Source organism: Arvicanthis niloticus, chromosome 12, assembly GCF_011762505.2.
Source record: "Arvicanthis niloticus isolate mArvNil1 chromosome 12, mArvNil1.pat.X, whole genome shotgun sequence".
Lineage (NCBI taxonomy): Eukaryota > Metazoa > Chordata > Mammalia > Rodentia > Muridae > Arvicanthis > Arvicanthis niloticus.
Window position 1 is genome coordinate 78,792,944 of NC_047669.1, and position 18,474 is coordinate 78,811,417.

General features: G+C 43.1%; 1 protein-coding gene across 2 annotated transcripts in view; it reads left to right on the plus strand.

Annotated features, from left to right (window-relative positions):
* The window catches only part of Bace2 (beta-secretase 2), a 93,103-nt gene extending 75,022 nt beyond the window's left edge, over positions 1-18,081 (plus strand). The window contains exon 9 of one of the 2 annotated variants that reach the window (XM_076943220.1): positions 1,275-1,342. In XM_076943220.1, coding sequence (XP_076799335.1) covers positions 1,275-1,327 — 53 coding nt within the window. In that variant the 3' untranslated portion in view covers positions 1,328-1,342. Of the gene's footprint in view, positions 1-1,274; positions 1,343-11,796 lie in introns of those variants that run through there. The other variant, XM_034515576.2, reaches the window with a different exon arrangement.
* The last annotated feature ends 393 nt before the right edge of the window (positions 18,082-18,474 follow it).

Sequence of the window (18,474 nt, forward strand, 5' to 3'; positions counted from 1 at the left end):
TGCTCAGCTTCTTCACATGGGCTCTGAGAGATCAAACTTGGGCCACCATGCATGTATGATGAATACTTTACTAGCTTGAGTTGCTCCCTGACCCAGCCTCATGTTTTTAATGTGTGATTTATCCTGTTATGTTGCCACTGAGATCTTTCCCTGTCTCATGTGACAGTGTGGCCTGAAATGTTACAGTACCCTCAACTCTGAATATTGCACTTCTTTTAAGGTAATCTTAAGAACCAAGACATTTTCCCCACAAACTCAGTTTCCATGTTAAGTGTTAATAAGCCAGGAGCTGGCATTGTGTACACATAACACCTACCGGGGTGTGGTAACAGTATGCTATCTGAATAGATCACTGTTTGATGTGGCTTGACATTGTTTCACAGAGAGGCAGTGCACCTGTATTGATTTCACTCTGAATTCTTAGATGTAGTGATACAAGTTTTTTTCCTAAATGGCATTTAAAAGAATATTTTTATGGCCTTGGCACGTACACACTTGATTTCACAGCTGTGAGAAAATACCCTAGTATATGTCTCTTCTTCAGCACAAAGTATTTAGCTATCAGAGTGATTCCTTTCCTGGGGCTGCAGTTACAGCAACCAAGCTCTGCCCTGTGAGAAATGGGCTAGATACCCTGCCTTTATCATTTTTATTCTTAATTATATCATATTTTAAATTCTAGAAAGCATTCATTCACTTCCAACTACTCTTAGGGGATGGGTCCTAGGATGCCTTTCAAGTATCAGTATCTATGAGTGCTTGAGGCCTGTGTACACAGGTAACCCAGACTCACCACACAAATACTTTAACCCTTTAACACATTTCTATATCTCTAGTAGAATGATACAGTCCAAAAACAATGTAAAGGTTCCTAGTCTGCTTGCCCAGGGAACAATGAGGATATAGCCAACTGTGTCCAATACATACTTTCAAATATTTTCTATCTGAGGCTGCTTGAGTTCACAGACTCATCTATGCAGAGGGCTGGCTGTGTGTAAGGCATGCACACTTACAGAAAGTTCTATCTAATAGACTTTTAATCATATTTTCCTCAAAAGCTTGTGGTAGATGTAGCTAATACCTGTAGGAGGAGCTAAGATGGGAGGAGTAAAGAGAGGAGGAGTAAGGGAGGAAGAGAAGAAGGAAGAGGAGGAGCTAGGGGAGAGATGAGATGAGAGAGAGGGAGCCTTATATAGATAGTTGGTTTTCAAAACATCAGAAGTCCACAGAATTGACGTTACAAACATTTCTATATTAATGTTCATTTTGATTAGAGACCTGTCTGCTCCTGACAGCTTCCCTGTATTGGATTCTAAGAAGAAATTGAGCATCTTTGGAATTACTCCAGTTGTGGTGAGACAGCCGCTAGGCAAAAATTACCTCTTTTCATCTACAGACAAACTACTGCCCAGAAAAGGACACACTTGCAGAATAGTGGACTGATTATATCTGCCAAGACAGAGTAATCAGCTCTTAATAATTCTGCATTACTTGGTCTGTCAGATGATCCTGGGCCAGACGTATAGTATATATAGTCTATAGTATATATAGTATACAGTATAGAAGTAGTATAGGGACTGTCTAGGTGTTCAGCGGTCTCTATAAATTGGCTAAGTTTTAGAAGCTATGCTTTGTGCTTCCCATAATCTCAGTTAATGCAGTCATTCTGAATTTCTGACAGGGGTTGAAGACTTATAGTCTCATAGCCAATTCCAACTATTTACTTTGAGAAAACATATTTGAGAGGATGGTTTTCAGCTAACATTCATTCTGAAAAGCCAAGAAAAAAGCCAGGTTCAGAACTAAGTCTTTTAGTTAGGAGAGATGACAAAGATTCTGTTTAGTCAACAGAATGGTGGACTGGGTATTAGGTCTATCTTGTACCTTACTGATACAAATTGGTATAGTTATGCTCTAATTGTATTTTAAGAGAAAGGGTTTTTTGTTTTTTTGGTTTTTTTAGTTTTAACAGGAAGGGTGATATGTAGGAGGAGCTAAGGTGGGAGGGGTAAAGAGAGGAAGAGGAGGAGTAAGGGAGAAAGAAGAGAAGGGAGAGGAGGAGCTAGGGGAGAAACAAGACGAGAGAGAGAGAGAGAGAGAGAGAGAGAGAGAGAGAGAGAGAGAGAGAGAGAGAGAGATATGGAGGCTGATGTTCGCTCATCTGTAGCAGTCAAAGGTAGTTGGTATATTTAGGTTGGATATTGGGTTACACCTCTGATTGTAAGGGCATCTTGTTATTGATCATTACCAAATATATAAGCCTTTGATTAATCTTTATGCATTAGAGTATCATTTTTCTACCGGGCCCTCGTGGATGGCGGGATGGTCTGGGCAATGCCCAGCCTTGCAGAGACAGCATGGAAGATTGGCAGAGCTATCTCCCACACTGGCGTCTTGTGGGTGGCAGGGCTGGCGTTTCTGGCTAGCCGTTTCTAGCTGTGGCACCCACATGGCCTCCGGCCACTGAACATGACACCTAATCTAGCCAGAGCCACTGCAGCTTATATAGTTGGATTAACCAGCATCTTCTTTTTAAAAATAATTACAACAACAAATACCCCCTCCTCTGTTGGTGTGTATTCTTCTTATGATACTACACATGTCTTATTTTGTCAGACAGGTGTAAGTGTTGTATTAGATGTCTGTTGCTGCCTAACAGCTTTCCCCTGAACTTGGCTACTCTTGATTGTGGTTTCTAGTGCAGTTTCTAAGGATACAGCTATCACCTGCAGCCATATGGCATCAGCTGCTGCTGCTGCCAAGCTCACTCGTGTGGTTGTTGGCAGGAATCCCTTATTCGTTGCCATGAAGGCATTGCCACAACCTGCCTGAGTGTCCTCAAAGCAGCACTTGGTCCCTCCCTAAATGAGTGTTCCAAGAGGGGACGCCATGTAACCCTTAAGACATAAGCCAAAGTCTTTATTTACCCCAGTCTCAGTGGCAGCGCTACTGTTTATGCCCTGCTCTGTTGGTTCTACAGTGTAGAGGAGAGGGCTATGCAGATTAAATATTAGGAAGTGGATCTCAAATGGAAAAGCATCTTGAATTCTGTCTACCATAAAGTGACAATGATTCATTTTCCTTGTCAGTTTGGTACAGCCTGCAGTCGCCAGGGAAGAGAGCCTCCACAAGAGAGTCTCTAGGTCAGGTTGTCCTGTGGTATGTCTGTAGGAGATTGTCATGATTATATTAATTCATGTGGAAAAGCCAGCCCATTGTGGGTTGTATCATTCCGTTGGTTTCTGTCCTGGACTATGTAAGTGTAGAAAAGGGGATTGCAAACAAGTAGACAAATAGACAAATAGAATCCATTCTCTTTCTGCTCTTGTCTGTGGATGAGATATGACCAGGTGCTCCAGGTTTCTGCCTCAATCTGAAATAAAGAACTGTGACCCTAAATTATGGTAGAATAAGCCCTTCCCTAGTCCTCATGTGAACCTCAGGTCAGGGAATGGCTCTTCTACACCCCACTGCATGTTTAAAACCTGGGATGATATGAGCACACTGGTCCACACCTACAGTCTTTGCTATTTGAAAAGCTGAGGCAGGGGTATCCCTCCAGACAGGAGTTTGGAGTTAATCTCCATAACATTGCAAGGCTGTCTATTTAAAAAAACAACACTGATAATATAGCTCAGTAATAGAGTGTGTGCTTAGCAAATCCAAGGCCCAGTGTTCAACCCCCAGGAACAACCTAGCTAAATAAATAATAGGAGCTGCACTTTAGCCTCCATCTGTTTTAAGTCCCCACAGAACCAACCAAAGGGATGCAGGCAAAAGTTATGGGAGCGCCCAGTATTTCCCAGTGCCCTTCTTTTGGCTTTATAACTTTGGATAGCTCTTAGTTTATAGGATTCACCTAGGATTGCTGTGGAGGAGCAGTGAGGAGAAGCCCTTCACCAGAATCCCTGAAGCTCCAAGAGCTTTTCCAAGACCGAGTGTGTAGACTTTCTGGCTTTTCTGCTGGAGTACAGCAGTGTGGACATGGCTCGAGATCACTCGGGGAAAAGTGCCTAGATAGTCTCCTTTTATTTGTGTGTGTATGTAGAGTATAGATTGTATATAATATGTATGTGTGCATACTAGTACATGTACACATGGGTTCTTGTGCTTATGGAGGCCAGAGGTCAACTCCAGGTGTCTTTTTGTTACTCTGTATCTAGTTCTTTGAGACAGCATTTTTCATTGGTCTGGAACTTGCCAAGTAGGCTACACTGGCTGTTGGACAAGCCCCAGGGATCCACCTGTCTTTGTCTCCCCAACACTGGGATTATAACAGCATGCTGCCACACTGGGTTTTTTGTTTGTTTGTTTGTTTGGTTGGTTGGTTGGTTGGTTGGTTGGTTGGTTGGTTGGTTGGTTAGTTGGTTGTAGGAATCAAATCCAGGTCTTCATGCTTACTTATCCAACACTTTGCCATCTGAGCCTTTCCCCAGACAGTTTTTTTTTTCTGCTGTCCATGCCAATTCAAACCCTCAACGATGCTGAGAATCCCTAGGTGGCTCTGTGCAAATACAGAACTGTGCCAATTAGCTGGATACTGTGAGCAATGTAGAACTGACCCTTCCAAGTCTTTGACCTATTCCTAAACAGATACTCTGGTCACTAGGGACCTTCAGCTGACTCCATATTGCCTTATACAAGTGTCTTCAGCTAAGCAGATAATAATGATAGAGTTACATTGACAGCTCTGGTGTCTTAATGCCTCCAAGGCTTCTGAAATACCATCAGCCTCTTTTTATAGACAGAGACATTTAGCACCCAAGAGCTATATAGATTTCAGCTCATACAACTTGAAACACATTGTGGATTATGGCAGTCATTCCATGGAGTTTTTCTTGCTGCAGGTTGAAAGTGGATCATCTGGTACAGCTCATGTTTAAAAATAGGGATGGTGGTGTGAAGATGAGCCTCGGAGATACGCCTGTACTTATCTACTTTGAATATTGTCAAAGACACCAAAGCTGAGAACCTCTGGCTCCATGTTGTACAAATGAAAACCCTGACCCCTATAGATAGTCTGTGCCTACTGCAGAGAATACAGGCCCTGGGGATCAGGAGAAGGCTCATCCAGTAAAGTGTTTGCCACACAAGCATGAAGACCTGAGTTCAATCTTAGCACCCTTGGGTATAATGCCAGATTGGGGGTGGGATTCAATAGGAGAATTCCTGCAGGAGGTAGGGAGGAAAGAAGAGAGAGGAAGGGGCTGGCTGTGTGTCCAGAACCCTTCTAACTGCAGAGTAATAATCCTGAAGCAGGCATTTGCAGGGAATGTCTTGATCACAGATCTTCAGTTTGATAAGGCCTTTTGTTTCATTTTATGTCTCATGTGGGGAGGGGATCTGACAAGCATCCTTAGTAAAATGATATTATATCACCCGAGGCATTCATTATCAACCAGGTCATGACCTTCTGGGGACAACAGAGAAAATACACAATTAAAATTTTAACCTCAGACATTGATAAAAGTATTAAAATAACAACATAGTAACAGCTGGCCATCATGGAACACTGACATGTTCCCCAGGGACCATGTACACACTTAACATCTGCTAACTCACCTATTCTTCCAATACTGTCACTTATAAGTTATGCCCCCATTTTACAGATGAGGAACGTGAGAGTCAAAGCAGATAGCTGGGAACACAGAGCATGTTGAGACCCATACTCTGCCTCAACACTTTGGGGTTAAGTGCTCTGGTCAAGAGAGAGAGTGGGGCTCTTGGGGCAGGAGACGCAAAGAATGGAGACAAGACAGAGGTTCTGATCAAGTCTCAAGTCTCTCTTATTGAAGGGAATTCTGAGGTATTTATACGCTTTTGCCACATGCCTTGTAGGCGCGTGGATACCACGTGCCTTACAGGTGTGGATATGACGTAAGCCTTTCAGGCGTCTATAGCGTGGATAGCACGTGCACCGTGCGCCTTGCAGGCGTGGATAGCACGTGCGCCTTACAGGCATATATGGCCTGGATAGCACGTGGACAGCACGTGAACTGCATGCCTTGCAGGCGTGGCTACCACGTGCGCCTTGCAGCTGGGGGCAGTAAACAGCAACACAAAATATGTGGGATATCAGAGTGTGCTTCAGCTGTTGTAGGCTATTGAAAACCAAATCTCTTATCAGGGTATATGGTTCCAGATGGCTGCAAAGATAATCTAGCCGCTTTCTGCTAAAAGTCGGCTCCCAACAAGAGCAGAGAGGGCACTTAAGCTCAATGAGGTAGCCCCTGACAAGGAGCAAGGATCCACCAGTGTCCACTCCCAGGTTCACTCCCTTCCCCACAGTGAACAATGACCTTTGATATATAAATCCAATATAGCAAGGTCAAGTTGGCTTCATAGCAAGTTAATGTATCTAATAAATGCACAGATACCTAGTGAAGGGCTATTCCAGAAAATAACATCTGGACATAGCTCTTATTATTGCTGTTTTTGAGAAGTGTCTTAGGCTAATATCAACCTTTGTATGTGGCCTAGGATGACCTACAACTTCTTATCTTCCTGCCTCCCCTAGTTTTGGGGTTACCACAGCAGCTTGGGCAGTCCTGGGCATGGAGCCTCGGGCTTCCTGCATGCTAGGCAGGCTGGATACCAAATGAGTCACATCCCCAGTTCTCAGCCTCAGTTTGAAATCCACTTTCCTCCTATGTTGTGTGGCACATCGCTCTGGAGAGTGTGCGCTTTGTATCTATCTAATGCATTGCATCTGACAACCTGAGATTGGTGCTTTTTCTAAAAATCTTAAAGGAGCATGATGAATAAAAAGGTTAAGTAAGAGGAAGAGGACATGATGAGTCTGAAAGTTGGAGAAGATTTTGGATATATAAGGGACAAAGCAGGCAGAGATAGGAATCCAAGCTGAACATGGCCGGCAGACTAAATGGGGAGGGGAAGCAATAAAGGATCCACTGAACAGGAGAGGTGGCTCAGGCAAAGAGGATAAGAGAATGGGGTAGCCCAAGTGGCTGAGTTATATAGGGGTCAGGCTAGAGGAGGGGAAAACACTGGGAGGGAGAGGTTTAGGGTAGGGGCACAGTGAGGAGTGCTCAGTGGATCCACAGGTACTGAGGGATGCCTCGAAAGCCTGCTAGCATCTGCTTGAATACGCTAATAGGCACCTCAGCCACACAGGTTTCTGAGACCTAGCACATAAGGTCATCTTCTGACTTCAAAGTAACAGTATGCTCAGTGAAGAAAATCTGATTTTATTGAGTTTGTTTGGGGGGGTTGTTGTATTTATTGTTGTTTTGGGGGTGTTTGGGGTTTTATGGATTTTTTTTTGACATAACACATATATGAAAAACACAGACAAATACAGGCATTCAATTTGAGGAAGATTTCTAAGGTTGGTTCACTGACCTGGTATGGCTGATTCCTAAGCACTCCATGTATTGTTCTTTCTTGAATTGTTACTAGCATGTATTAATTAATTGTTCATATTAGTGAGTCAGTATGATATTCTCACATATCTGTACATTGTGCATGAATCCAATCTTACCCTAATTCTTACACCTGACCATGACCTTCTCAGCCCTTCATTGGGGATGGAAGTGTCTGTGTGTGTGTGTGTGCATGCACACATCTCTGCAATCTATGAATTTATATATATTTCACGTTGCATTCTGAAACTTTTTAGTTACTGTTTCTTCTTCTTTGTCTCTTGCCCTTCTCTTTTCTTTGGCCCTTTAACATGAATAAGCAGTGTGAGATAATCCATATACACTGAGGATCTCTATTCAGTGTTCACTGTGTGTGTGTCAATTCACATAGTTCTATTATGATATCTTTAATTTGCTTGCTCATTTTAAAAGATTTATTTATTTTTATACAGGAGTGTTTTATCTGCATATATATATATATATATATATATATATATATATATATATATATGCACAGGTATGCACTGCGCACAGAGGCCAAAAGAGGGGGGTGTTGGGTCCCCTAGAACTAGAGTTACAGATGATTTTGAGGTGCTATGTGGACACTGGAAATTGAACCAAGGTTGTCTTCAAGAATAGCCAGTGGTCTTAACTGCTGAGCCATCTCTTCTACCCTGATGCTCTTTGTCTATAGTGCATGTACCATTAATAATGCCAATGTGGTTTTCGTGTTCTGTATTGTACCAGGAAGTTTGGTTTAGGTCTTCTAATAGCTTCTGTATCTCTATTGTGTTAAGTATTCTTCTGACTTTCTCATTAGAATATGGTGATAATCACAGCCATAATATCCTGTGTGCAACTGAACTCATCTATGGCATTTTTTAATGAAATTCTTCCCTATGCACTGCTTCCCCTACTTCTCTATGTGAACTATGAATTGTGCATTCTATCTCTTTGCTGCACTCTCATCCTGTCTTAGTTAGGGTTCCATTGCTGTGAACAGACACCATGACCAAGGCAACTCTTATAAAGACAACATTTAGTTAGGTCTGGCTTACAGGTTCAGAGATTCAGTCCATTATCATCAAGGTGGGAGCATGGCAGCATCCAGGCAGGCATGGTACAGGAGGAGCTGAGAGCTCTACATGTTCATCTGAAGGCTGCTTGGAGAAGTCTGGCTTCCAGGCAGCTAGGATGAGGGTCTTAAAGCCCACACCCCCAGTGACACACTTCCTCCAACAAGGCCATACCAACTCCAACAAATCCATACCTCCAAATAGTGCCACTTCCTGGACCAAGCTTATTCAAACCACCACACTTCAAGACTCCTCTATGGAAGCCTAATATCCAACATAAGACATCGCCCAGCCTTTGGGATAGAGCTTCTCTGATAAGATGTTATCCTTCACAACCCAAGGAATGAAATGCAGGAACCTTGAGACACCAAGATCCAAAGATGCTCAGGGATGCACAAGCCTATTCTATAAGATAGCCTGCTGTCTACCATCCAATGCCTACATCATCTCTAGATGATGCCAAGACCAACAGTATCAGTTCCATTCTAAGAGAGCCCAGTGTCTTCACAGAATTTGAGCATCATATCTAGATGACATCGTACCCTACTCAGTGTCAGGTCCCTTCCGTGAGATGGCACAGTGTCTCCACAGAATCTGAACATCATCTTTAGATGATGTCATACCTTATTCAGTGTTAGGTCCATGTACCACCTGCACTCGATCATCTCTAGATGATGTCATACTTCTCAGTGTCACACTGTGTTGTTCAGAAAATACTGACAAGAGAAAAGTCTGCACTTTTTCAGTAGAGATGTCATTATTCTTCTAGAATGGTCTGCAGTTTGTTAGATATAGATACAGGACCCTTGGGTATGAAGAGCTGGCTAGACTACCTAAAGGCTCCAGGAAGCCTTGAACCTCTGGTGGAGTGTCTCCTCAGCATGAGCCTGTGCTGCAAATGCTACAGCCATTGTTCCCCTGGACTTCCACCTGCTGCTTGATGGAAGCAACCTGGTGAATGCATCTCTCTCTAGCCCACAGCCTAGGGCATAAAACTGTGCCAGGACAGTCTTCCTTTATTTTTCCCTTACCATCATTTCACTCAATGTTATGTTTGTTTCAAGTGGGAGGTCAAGCTAGCCCCTGAGACTCCATCTTGGCTGGAAGCAAAAGTGGTTTCAAGTGATTCTGGATTTCTTCCTGCCTTCCTGCATTGCCATCTGTGCGCTGTGCAGGCTTACTTTCATCCGTAAACTGGCTGACACATCTCATTTACAAAGTAAATTTGAAGAAAGACAAACGACCTGCTTCACAGAGGCATTCACAACATAAAAAAATTTTTACTATCTGAAAGATTTGTACAAATTCGTGAGAACAAAGAAATGAAAACTACAAATGGCCAGTAAAGATTTTCCTTTCTTTCTCTCTACAATCCTGAGGATTGAACTCAGGGCCTCCTGCATGCTCAGCAAGTATACTACCATTGACCTGTTATCTCCAGTTTTTGGTAATTATCCCACTCAGAAGTAATATAATTGAAAATCAAAATTAAACATCAATTGATATGTTCATAATATGGCTTTTTGTGTAGTCATCAAAATAGCTGGGCTTAAGATTTAATGATAATGATTTATCATAGAAAAAATGTTACATGCAAGAATATTAATTAGTATTGTTCTGACTGGTATTGTCTCTATGACTGTTTCCCTTCCCTCTGTTTGCAAGATTTCTATTGTAAATATGCATTACCTTCCTGATTTGGAGTGGAGTCATTTGTCTTTAGAAATTATAGGGCAGAGCTTGGCACTTTTCCATAAAGGAGCAGACAGGAAATACTTCAGCTTTTGCATACTAGAGGGACCAAGTCACCATTCCAGTACCATAACCCAACCAAGAAAACCCAGGTTGGATAGTGATGTGACTGTGTGTCAGGAGACATCAACTTTCACAAGGAAGTGGCCAGTTGGCTTTGCCCCCTGGGTGTTGTGTGCTAACATCCCTTTCCTTTCTTCCCACTGGGGGCTTCTGAGGGTGTGGATCGATTGAAGCTGCATATCACCATGCTTGAGTGTTGGCAGGCCATGTTCACTGGCTGGTTCAGTTGGTTGGTTTGGTTTGGTTTTGGTTTTTGGTTTTTCTCACCCTCGGGTGCTTAAAAAAAAACAACCAAAAACCAAACACTTATCATGGAATCTACACAGGCCAGAAAGGGTATGGGCTTTGCAAAGGAAACAAGTCATTTCTTCCTCCTTTAAAGGCATTCTTTAAAGACTATCATCCTACTGTCATTTTGACTTTGTTTTCTTCCCCAAGTGAAAAAGATCATATTTGACAAGACTAGAGATCCTGATGCTTGAATCAAGACAACAGAAAATGTTTTGTGGTGTAGTATTTTGGGACTAAGAGAGTGGTCAAGAGACCTCTCTAGTCCACATTCCCCTGCACACAAGTAAAGCCTTTGGCTGCTATAGCCCTGGAAGGAGAGGCAAGCCCAGTTATATACAGTCACAAGAACAAGGTCACATGAATGTAGGCTATACACAGTCAGTAATACATCATTCTAAGTGATAGTAGGTAAGATGATAGGTAATCTGAAGTAAAACTCACTCTGTTTTACACTTGTGAGGGGCTCAAAGGCTCATTCCAAGAACAACTCATGTTATGGAGGAATAGAGACTATGAGACTCTTGTCTTGCTTACTTGGAGTTTTCTCATAAGCTCTCAGAAATCTCACCCAGCTTCATTCACGGACCTTATTCCAACACTGGGGTCTTTAGCAGAAACCAATATGGCATCCTATGTTTTTGTATCACCATTTATAACATAAGTCATATGTTTGTTAATTAATCACTTTTGTTTCATGATCTTTCATATTCAACATAGGATGAGGGAAGTGGACCCTCCCAAGCTAGTGTGGCTAGGATAATCTTGGGACCACTAGGAGTGAGTTGGGCTACATGTGGTAGCTCAAATGTAATACCAGCATTAGAGGCTGAAGCAGGAGGACTATCATAAGTTCAAAGGTAGCCTGGGCTACATAGCAGTTCTAGGCCAGCCCAGGCTATAGAGTGAGACCGTGTTGCAAGAAAACCAACCAAACAAAATATTAAAAAGACTAGATTGGTCTCACTAAGTGTTACATGGGGTCAAATTAGCTTTGCCAAAAGACCCCTTCTTTACCCATCCCAAGCAGCTTCCACTGAGCTTTCTGAATAGCAAACTGCCCCTCTTTCTACTCTTCCTTCATCTTCACTCATGAGGGCATACTGCTCCTGAGCTATCCTTGAGTGCACACTCAGTATCTGAGCAATTAGGGGCTCAGTGTAACCAGCCATGAGCTCGTGCCCACTGCGAGTGGAGGCTTCTTGACTGTGACCTTTCTCCTTCTGTCTCCTCAGAGATTGCAGGTACCACAGTGTCTGAAATTTCTGGGCCCTTTTCCACGGAAGACATAGCCAGCAACTGTGTTCCAGCACAGGCTCTGAATGAGCCCATCTTGTGGATTGTGTCTTATGCTCTGATGAGTGTGTGCGGAGCCATTCTCCTGGTTCTGATCTTCCTGCTGCTGCTCCCGTTGCACTGCCGACATGCCCCCCGAGACCCTGAGGTGGTTAATGATGAGTCCTCACTAGTCAGACATCGCTGGAAATGAAGAGCCTCATCTGAACTCCAGCAGCCTTGAACTCAGCTCTTCCAACAGGGATATTTCCAGTTGGCTTCTCTGTCCATTAGTCTGGAACCTCGGCTGTGCATCTGAATGCCTCCAGACTCACTGTATCTTGATTACTCTTGATTTCCAAGTTTTCAGGTCTTTTCTACTTCAGAGAAAAATGATAATAAAAACACCTCATTGTGAACCAAAACAGTGCATTGGGCTTCAGGCTTTATGGGACTGATTATGCCGAACTGCCCAGTGTACCACCAAAACAAAAAACAACCCAAACAAAGAAAAACAGATAGGCAAGCCATGGTTAGTAATTATCTTCTCTTCAACCTCAGGAAAAATGAGTGCATTTAGTTGCTTGCTCTCTTGCCTAGAGAAAACTTTTGGTATTAACCATATTAAAGGGTATTTGGTGCTAGACTACTGCCTAGTGTAGAACAAGTGAGAAGGCTTTCAATATCCTAGCAAAAGTAGACTTGAGCCTGATGAGAGAATCACTCAGTCTTCTTCTGCACCTAACTATACTACAGGACCTTGAGTAGGTCTCAGGCTCCCCAAGAATGAATCCACACACAGATCACACATAACACTAGGAACTTGCCAGGAAGATCTTTGCCCATCTAGGTATAGTGAGATGGCATACTAATGAAATGTAGTACCTTTGGCATGCAGGTAAAGGTGCCACTTGTGCGGCTTGGCCAGTGTTCTGAGTTTGGGTAGGGTTCAGGCAGTTTGATTCCCCAGATTGCCCTGGCCTGTACAATGAGGCAGAACAGGTGCTGGGCTGCATGCTGCTCTTGACATTCTGTCACCAAGCTGGCCATGGTCACACACACTACTCAGATTTCAAGTTAATTAATCATGTTTTAATGAGGAAAACAAACTCTCTCATCTCTGCTGCCATAATTGTTTCTTTTCTCTAAATCTTCTTTGGAACTAAATTGGTAATTACTGATCTGGGAAATGGAGACATGGCCAGATGCCTATGCTTCTGACCAGCTGTCAGGGAAGGAAAACTCGTGACTTGGAGTCATTTCCACTTTTCTGAGTCCTTTGAAGCCATGCATTTCCCTTCATAAGATGCCTTGGGCCCAAGTGTACCAATCCAAAGCAACTTGAAGGCACCTGACTGGCAGATGACCTCTGTGGGTCTTCCCTGGGTGGGAGCTGGGGCACGGAAAAGCCTTGGCAATGGGAGATCAGCAATACCTTTATTTACTGCCATTTGAGGCCTTTGTCAAAGAAAGGTGGAAGCCTGTTACTCCATGTGGTCACCTATTTATGATGGGACATTAACTGACATACAAAGTCATCTTGTGGCACACCCCACCATTCCTGTGCCAAGCTCAGTGCTCACTTTGTGATGCTACCTGCTATCAGGATAGGTTGGACATAAAACATTCCACCCAGAGTGCTAAGCAGCACCTCCAGCAGGAGTGTCTTTGGTGTTGACAACAGTCTTTGTGTGGATGTCTCGGCCATCCGTTCTGCTCACCCGGTCACCTCCATATTGAGAAATACATGGCCATGCCAAGGACACACAGGAGCCATCCAGGAATGTCACAATGAACTGGAAGACTCCCCAGCAGCCAGAGGAACCTTCTGTGAGATTCTTGTGTGAGAGGAGTTGAGCTGTTGAAGAAGAAAGATCCAGCCGAAGCAGGGATAGCTTTGTGTTCTCAAATGTTCACAGATGTGTCCAGCATGCTCTGGTTGAGCATGGATAATTCCAAACTTCATTACAGGATTAGAAATCTCTGGAAGTGGGATCTGTTCACCTGTTGATTTTTCCATTGATTACTATCTTCTAGGCAGATTTGCATGGAAAAGAACCAAGTTCTCCTAGACTCTGCCTCCCTTCCCTATTCTCTGAGGACTTTGCCTCTCTGAAATAGGAGGATTGCTCAGTCTTCACACACATTTTTTGTATTAGGTCGGGCTTCTGAAGTGCAGGATCTCAAGGCAGGTAGAAGATTACCAGCATTTTTGGTATTGAAATGTGCCTACCTTTGTATCTCAGATGCCACTTGCTGTGACAGTTTAATGGGAATACTTAAATTACAAAAGCATAGCTTAGCAACCAGAATGAAATCGGCAGTTGAATTTGGGACATTTTCCTGGCATATACTTAGTAAAAACTGTGGTGGCGCCCACCTTCTCAAGTTCTGCAAATTGAGACTTCACTTGGCAGACTTTCAGGAATGTTTGCCTTGAACAGGAATCAAAATATCGGCCTTTTGAGGGTCTCAGTTTTACCTTGAATAGAATGAGGAATGAACTGGAAAATCTTTCTTCCCACATTAAGAGTCACTGGTGATCTGTGTCCAGTCTCCTGGTATGGCCTATGGAATTTCTTCCTTCCCTTTCTTTCTTCCTTCCTTTCTTCCTTTCTTTCTTTTTTTCTCTCTTTCTCTCTTTCTTTCATTTATTTCCAGAAACAAGTGCCTGGAGTTAAAGAGGTAGTTGTGCTACACAAGACCACGGGATATGCTTCTTTATCCCAGCACATATCACTCCTGAGCATTTTGGAAAGAATTTATCTGACTGATCTGAAACCCAGAGGTTTGGGTTGTAGATACATTTGGGAAGAAAACTATGACCAGAAAGCAGCAATAAGGACTCCAAGGAGCTTTGAGGAAGAGATTTTTCTAAAGCAGATTCCATTCTCTTTTTTAAGAGGTGGGGGAGGGACTATTTGATGATTTAATTAAGAATGGGACTTTGCTAAATTGGCCTTAACAATTTCTCACCTGGTGGAGCAGCTCTGCCTGGCTGCAATTTGAGTTCCAGCTTCCTTCCTGGGAGTAGAATGCTGCCCAGAAGTCTGTCCCACAGACAAGGATAATTGGGTTTCACCGTGTTTATCTTTATTAGTGGAAACCAAATAGCCAGACAGCATCCCAGCATGTTTTCTTTTGCATGAACTTACTAGAATTGGTTATTGGCACACCCACAGGAGAAAAAAAATCTCTACTATCTCCTGAGGAAAAGCAATACAAAACAGGAAAAACACACATGTAGGATTACGTGCATCTCCAGTATGTTTTAAGAATTATAGACCTGAACGTGTAGCTATTTGTCTATTAAACAGCAGAGCAGTTTTGCGAGTGGTGGATAGCTAAGAGACTCATACTGTGAGTAAAACAAGGTCCCAGAATAAGCAGAGTTAGAGATTTGGAAAATGCTTCCATCTGGGTGTTAGCTTTCTTTCATCCTCCATTTGACCTACTGTGTTGGAGGTGTCGTTTTTATTTTACAAAGCTATAACTCCCCTCTGCCCAATTTCAAGAATGTTTGGGCATTGAAGTCAACTTTGACATAGAGGACACATGGGAAACAGGCAACCTGTGTGTTGCCTGAGCCAAACAGAGATTGATTAATCCCATCAGCAAAGAGTCAAGGATCCCTGGGAGTTGATAAATTCTAAACTCTTAGACGGGGACAAGGTCTGAAGGAGTCAGGAGAGAAGTATGTCCCCTACCTCAGCCTGCAGTTTCAGTGTTCTGGACAGTCAGGATATACCTAGACAATGTAGGCAACCCAATTTACTCCAATTTATTATTATTATTATTATTATTATTATTATTATTATTATTATTATTTTAGGATGGCCTATGTTTTGGGAATCTCCAAAGGGAAGCCCCCAAATTGGTCACTGGCCACATAGCAGACGTTCAGCAGAGGACAATTTGTTTTGTTTAGAAGATAACCTATTCCAGTAAGACTAGAATTCCTTGGGTTCAGGAGTAGGACCTAGGCCTGAAGCTGCAGGTTCAAGGCTATGTTTTGGGACATTCACTGGGCAAGGGAAAGTTACTCGGGCCACACTGACTTTTTGGCCAAGTTTCTTTTGGGGACTGTGTACCCATGATGACCAGCCTTGTTGGACCACCCACCCACTCTGAAAGCCTTTGTTAGCCTCAAATCTGTGTTCTGTCTACAGTGGCCCTAGTCTTCCTGCAGGAGTGAGTCTCATGGATCTCAGGATGCATAATTACCCAGTCTCATTCAGAGTCAGCATGGTGAGCCCAGGCATCTGCATTATAGTCTGGTCGACTGCACTGGGTCAGAGAGTGAACTGAAGCAGTTGCCATGTTGCTAAAGATTTTGAAAACCAAACCCATCTTCCTGGTGACACCCATGTGTCTACAAAGCCAACCAATGAGGAGTTCATTAGGAGTGGATGAGTGAGTACTCACAATGTCAAACTCAAAGGACAGTGATTTTTCCTCCCTCCCACCACATAAGCTTCCTTTGGATTTTATATCAGATGTTACACCCAGATGCCCTATGTTTCTAAATTTAACGGTGCTCTATTACTTTTACAGTATGATTACTCTTAAAAAGAAGATGGTAGATGAAGGCTGGGTTTATATTTGCATCCCGGTGACAACCAAAAAGAGTATGATGTTAAATCATCCATTTAGGAATGATCTGTGTCAAGAAAGGGTCAGGTACACACACCCCTATTTACAACTGGAGAAATATTTGTGTGAGATCAGCTGGGGATGGACTAAGCTGTAGCACATGGTATGTCCCTCACATGTCAGAGTAGAGTACACAGCCAATGTGAATTTTTACCCATGTGCTTCATAATTACAACGGGTAGAGCCACAATCAGCCCTCTCTTAAGTGAAACACAGCTGTGATCACATTGGTGTCCGTAAAAAGAGACAGACACCTGAGCTCTCTGGGCCCCACCTGATTCAACACTGCTGTGTCTCCTTAGGTGGGGTGGAAATTAGATAGTTTGTATTTGCTACAGGTGCGCAGATTGGGGTGAGGACTGGGCTTGCTGATTTCTGCTCGTTGTGTTGTTCTGTGTGGACACCTACCAGGGGAAAAAATTCTCACAGGGGTCCCACATTGTCAGGATGGGTACTACTGAATGAAGAATGAAGTGTGAAGAGAGCATTGGGTAATCTCCTTCTGAGATTAAAAAAAAAAACAACATAGCTATTTAAGGCTTTATTAATCAGTAGTAAAAATCACAAGAAGTAACATTTCTTGGGGTTAGGAGTGAAGTGCTGCGGTAGCATAGTTCTTTTGCATTCACAAAGCCCTGGTACTGAAAAGTAAGAAGAGAGGAAGCGAGGGAGGAAAATGTCTTTGTAGCTTTCTAACTCTTGTCCTTTAGCCCAGGAGTGTAAAATGCTGCCCCATTGATTCCTCCTTTGTTGCAGGATCACACCTTTTTACCAGCAGGGAGCTGAAGGTTGGTCTCTTTAGCAATGACTCAGGTCAAACCAGCAGAGTAGGTGGGATTCTCACTTGCAAGTGAAAGCTGAAATTTGGAGTGTAAAACAACTTGTTTCCTACTGCCTCTGTTCATCTGCACAGTTGAGTACCCTTAAGGTTTAAGATGCTCTCCTCAAGGCACTGAAAGAGCTACTCATGTCTCCTGCTTCTCAGGCATGCAAGGTTTGGGTTCTGCTGGAAGAGCTCTAAGCCATGCACCAGGCATGGTGGCACACACCTTTAATCCCAGCACTTGGAAGGCAGAGGTAGATCTCTATGATGCCTGGTGTACACAGTGAGTTCCATACCACCCAGAAACACATGATAAGACCTTGACCATAAATAAGTAAGTAAACAAATAAATGATTCAAGCCATCTACTGAATTCTAAAAGAGGCAGGGAGTAGTGCTTTATACAATGTATTTTGTATAGCTCTCATTTTTTTTCATATTTTCCTACAGGGTTCTTGAGTGTAAATTGTATTTCTGAAGATGCTTCTAACTTGTTAATGTTTTCTTGGGAATCTCCCTTCATTTCCAGTACACTGAACTGATTTCAAATCACCTTGTGGTTAGAATTCTGTGCGGAACAGAGAGACATTTGTGTCACAGAGTAACTCCCTGGCTCCTGACAAATGCCCACAATGGTTGCTGGGCCCTCCAACCTGGAATTTTCTAGAATAATCTTATTTTTGTATTTGTCCACCCTGCTAAGATGTCCGTTCCACTGAAAAGGAACTAGGTGTTTGACTCAGTCTGAATAAATAACATGTCCTACGTGGGTTCAGAATTGTTTCTTTAACTTGATGCCTCTTGGGTCTCAGTTCTGGAATTCCTGCAGGTCACAGAACATACGGGTTTCTGGGAAATATCAAAGCTAAGTGAGTGGACCAGTGCAGGACTAGAACTCAAGAACCAACTACCAGGCACTGCTCAACAATGTGCAGCCCCCGTGTTTGCCCTGGTGTGGCCCTTAGTTCGGCCCAGTTTTCTCAGAAGCGATCCTGCAGCCATGCCTCAGAACCAGGTGCATAAACATCTGTGAGGTAAGGACATGGCTTAGTGGTCCAGCCTCTAAAGAAGGCCCCTCTTGGAAGCAGCTGAAACACTCAGTAAACCAAACAACACTATCTGAGAACTGTGATTTAATTTTTAAAAAATAGGTTCTTTGGGAG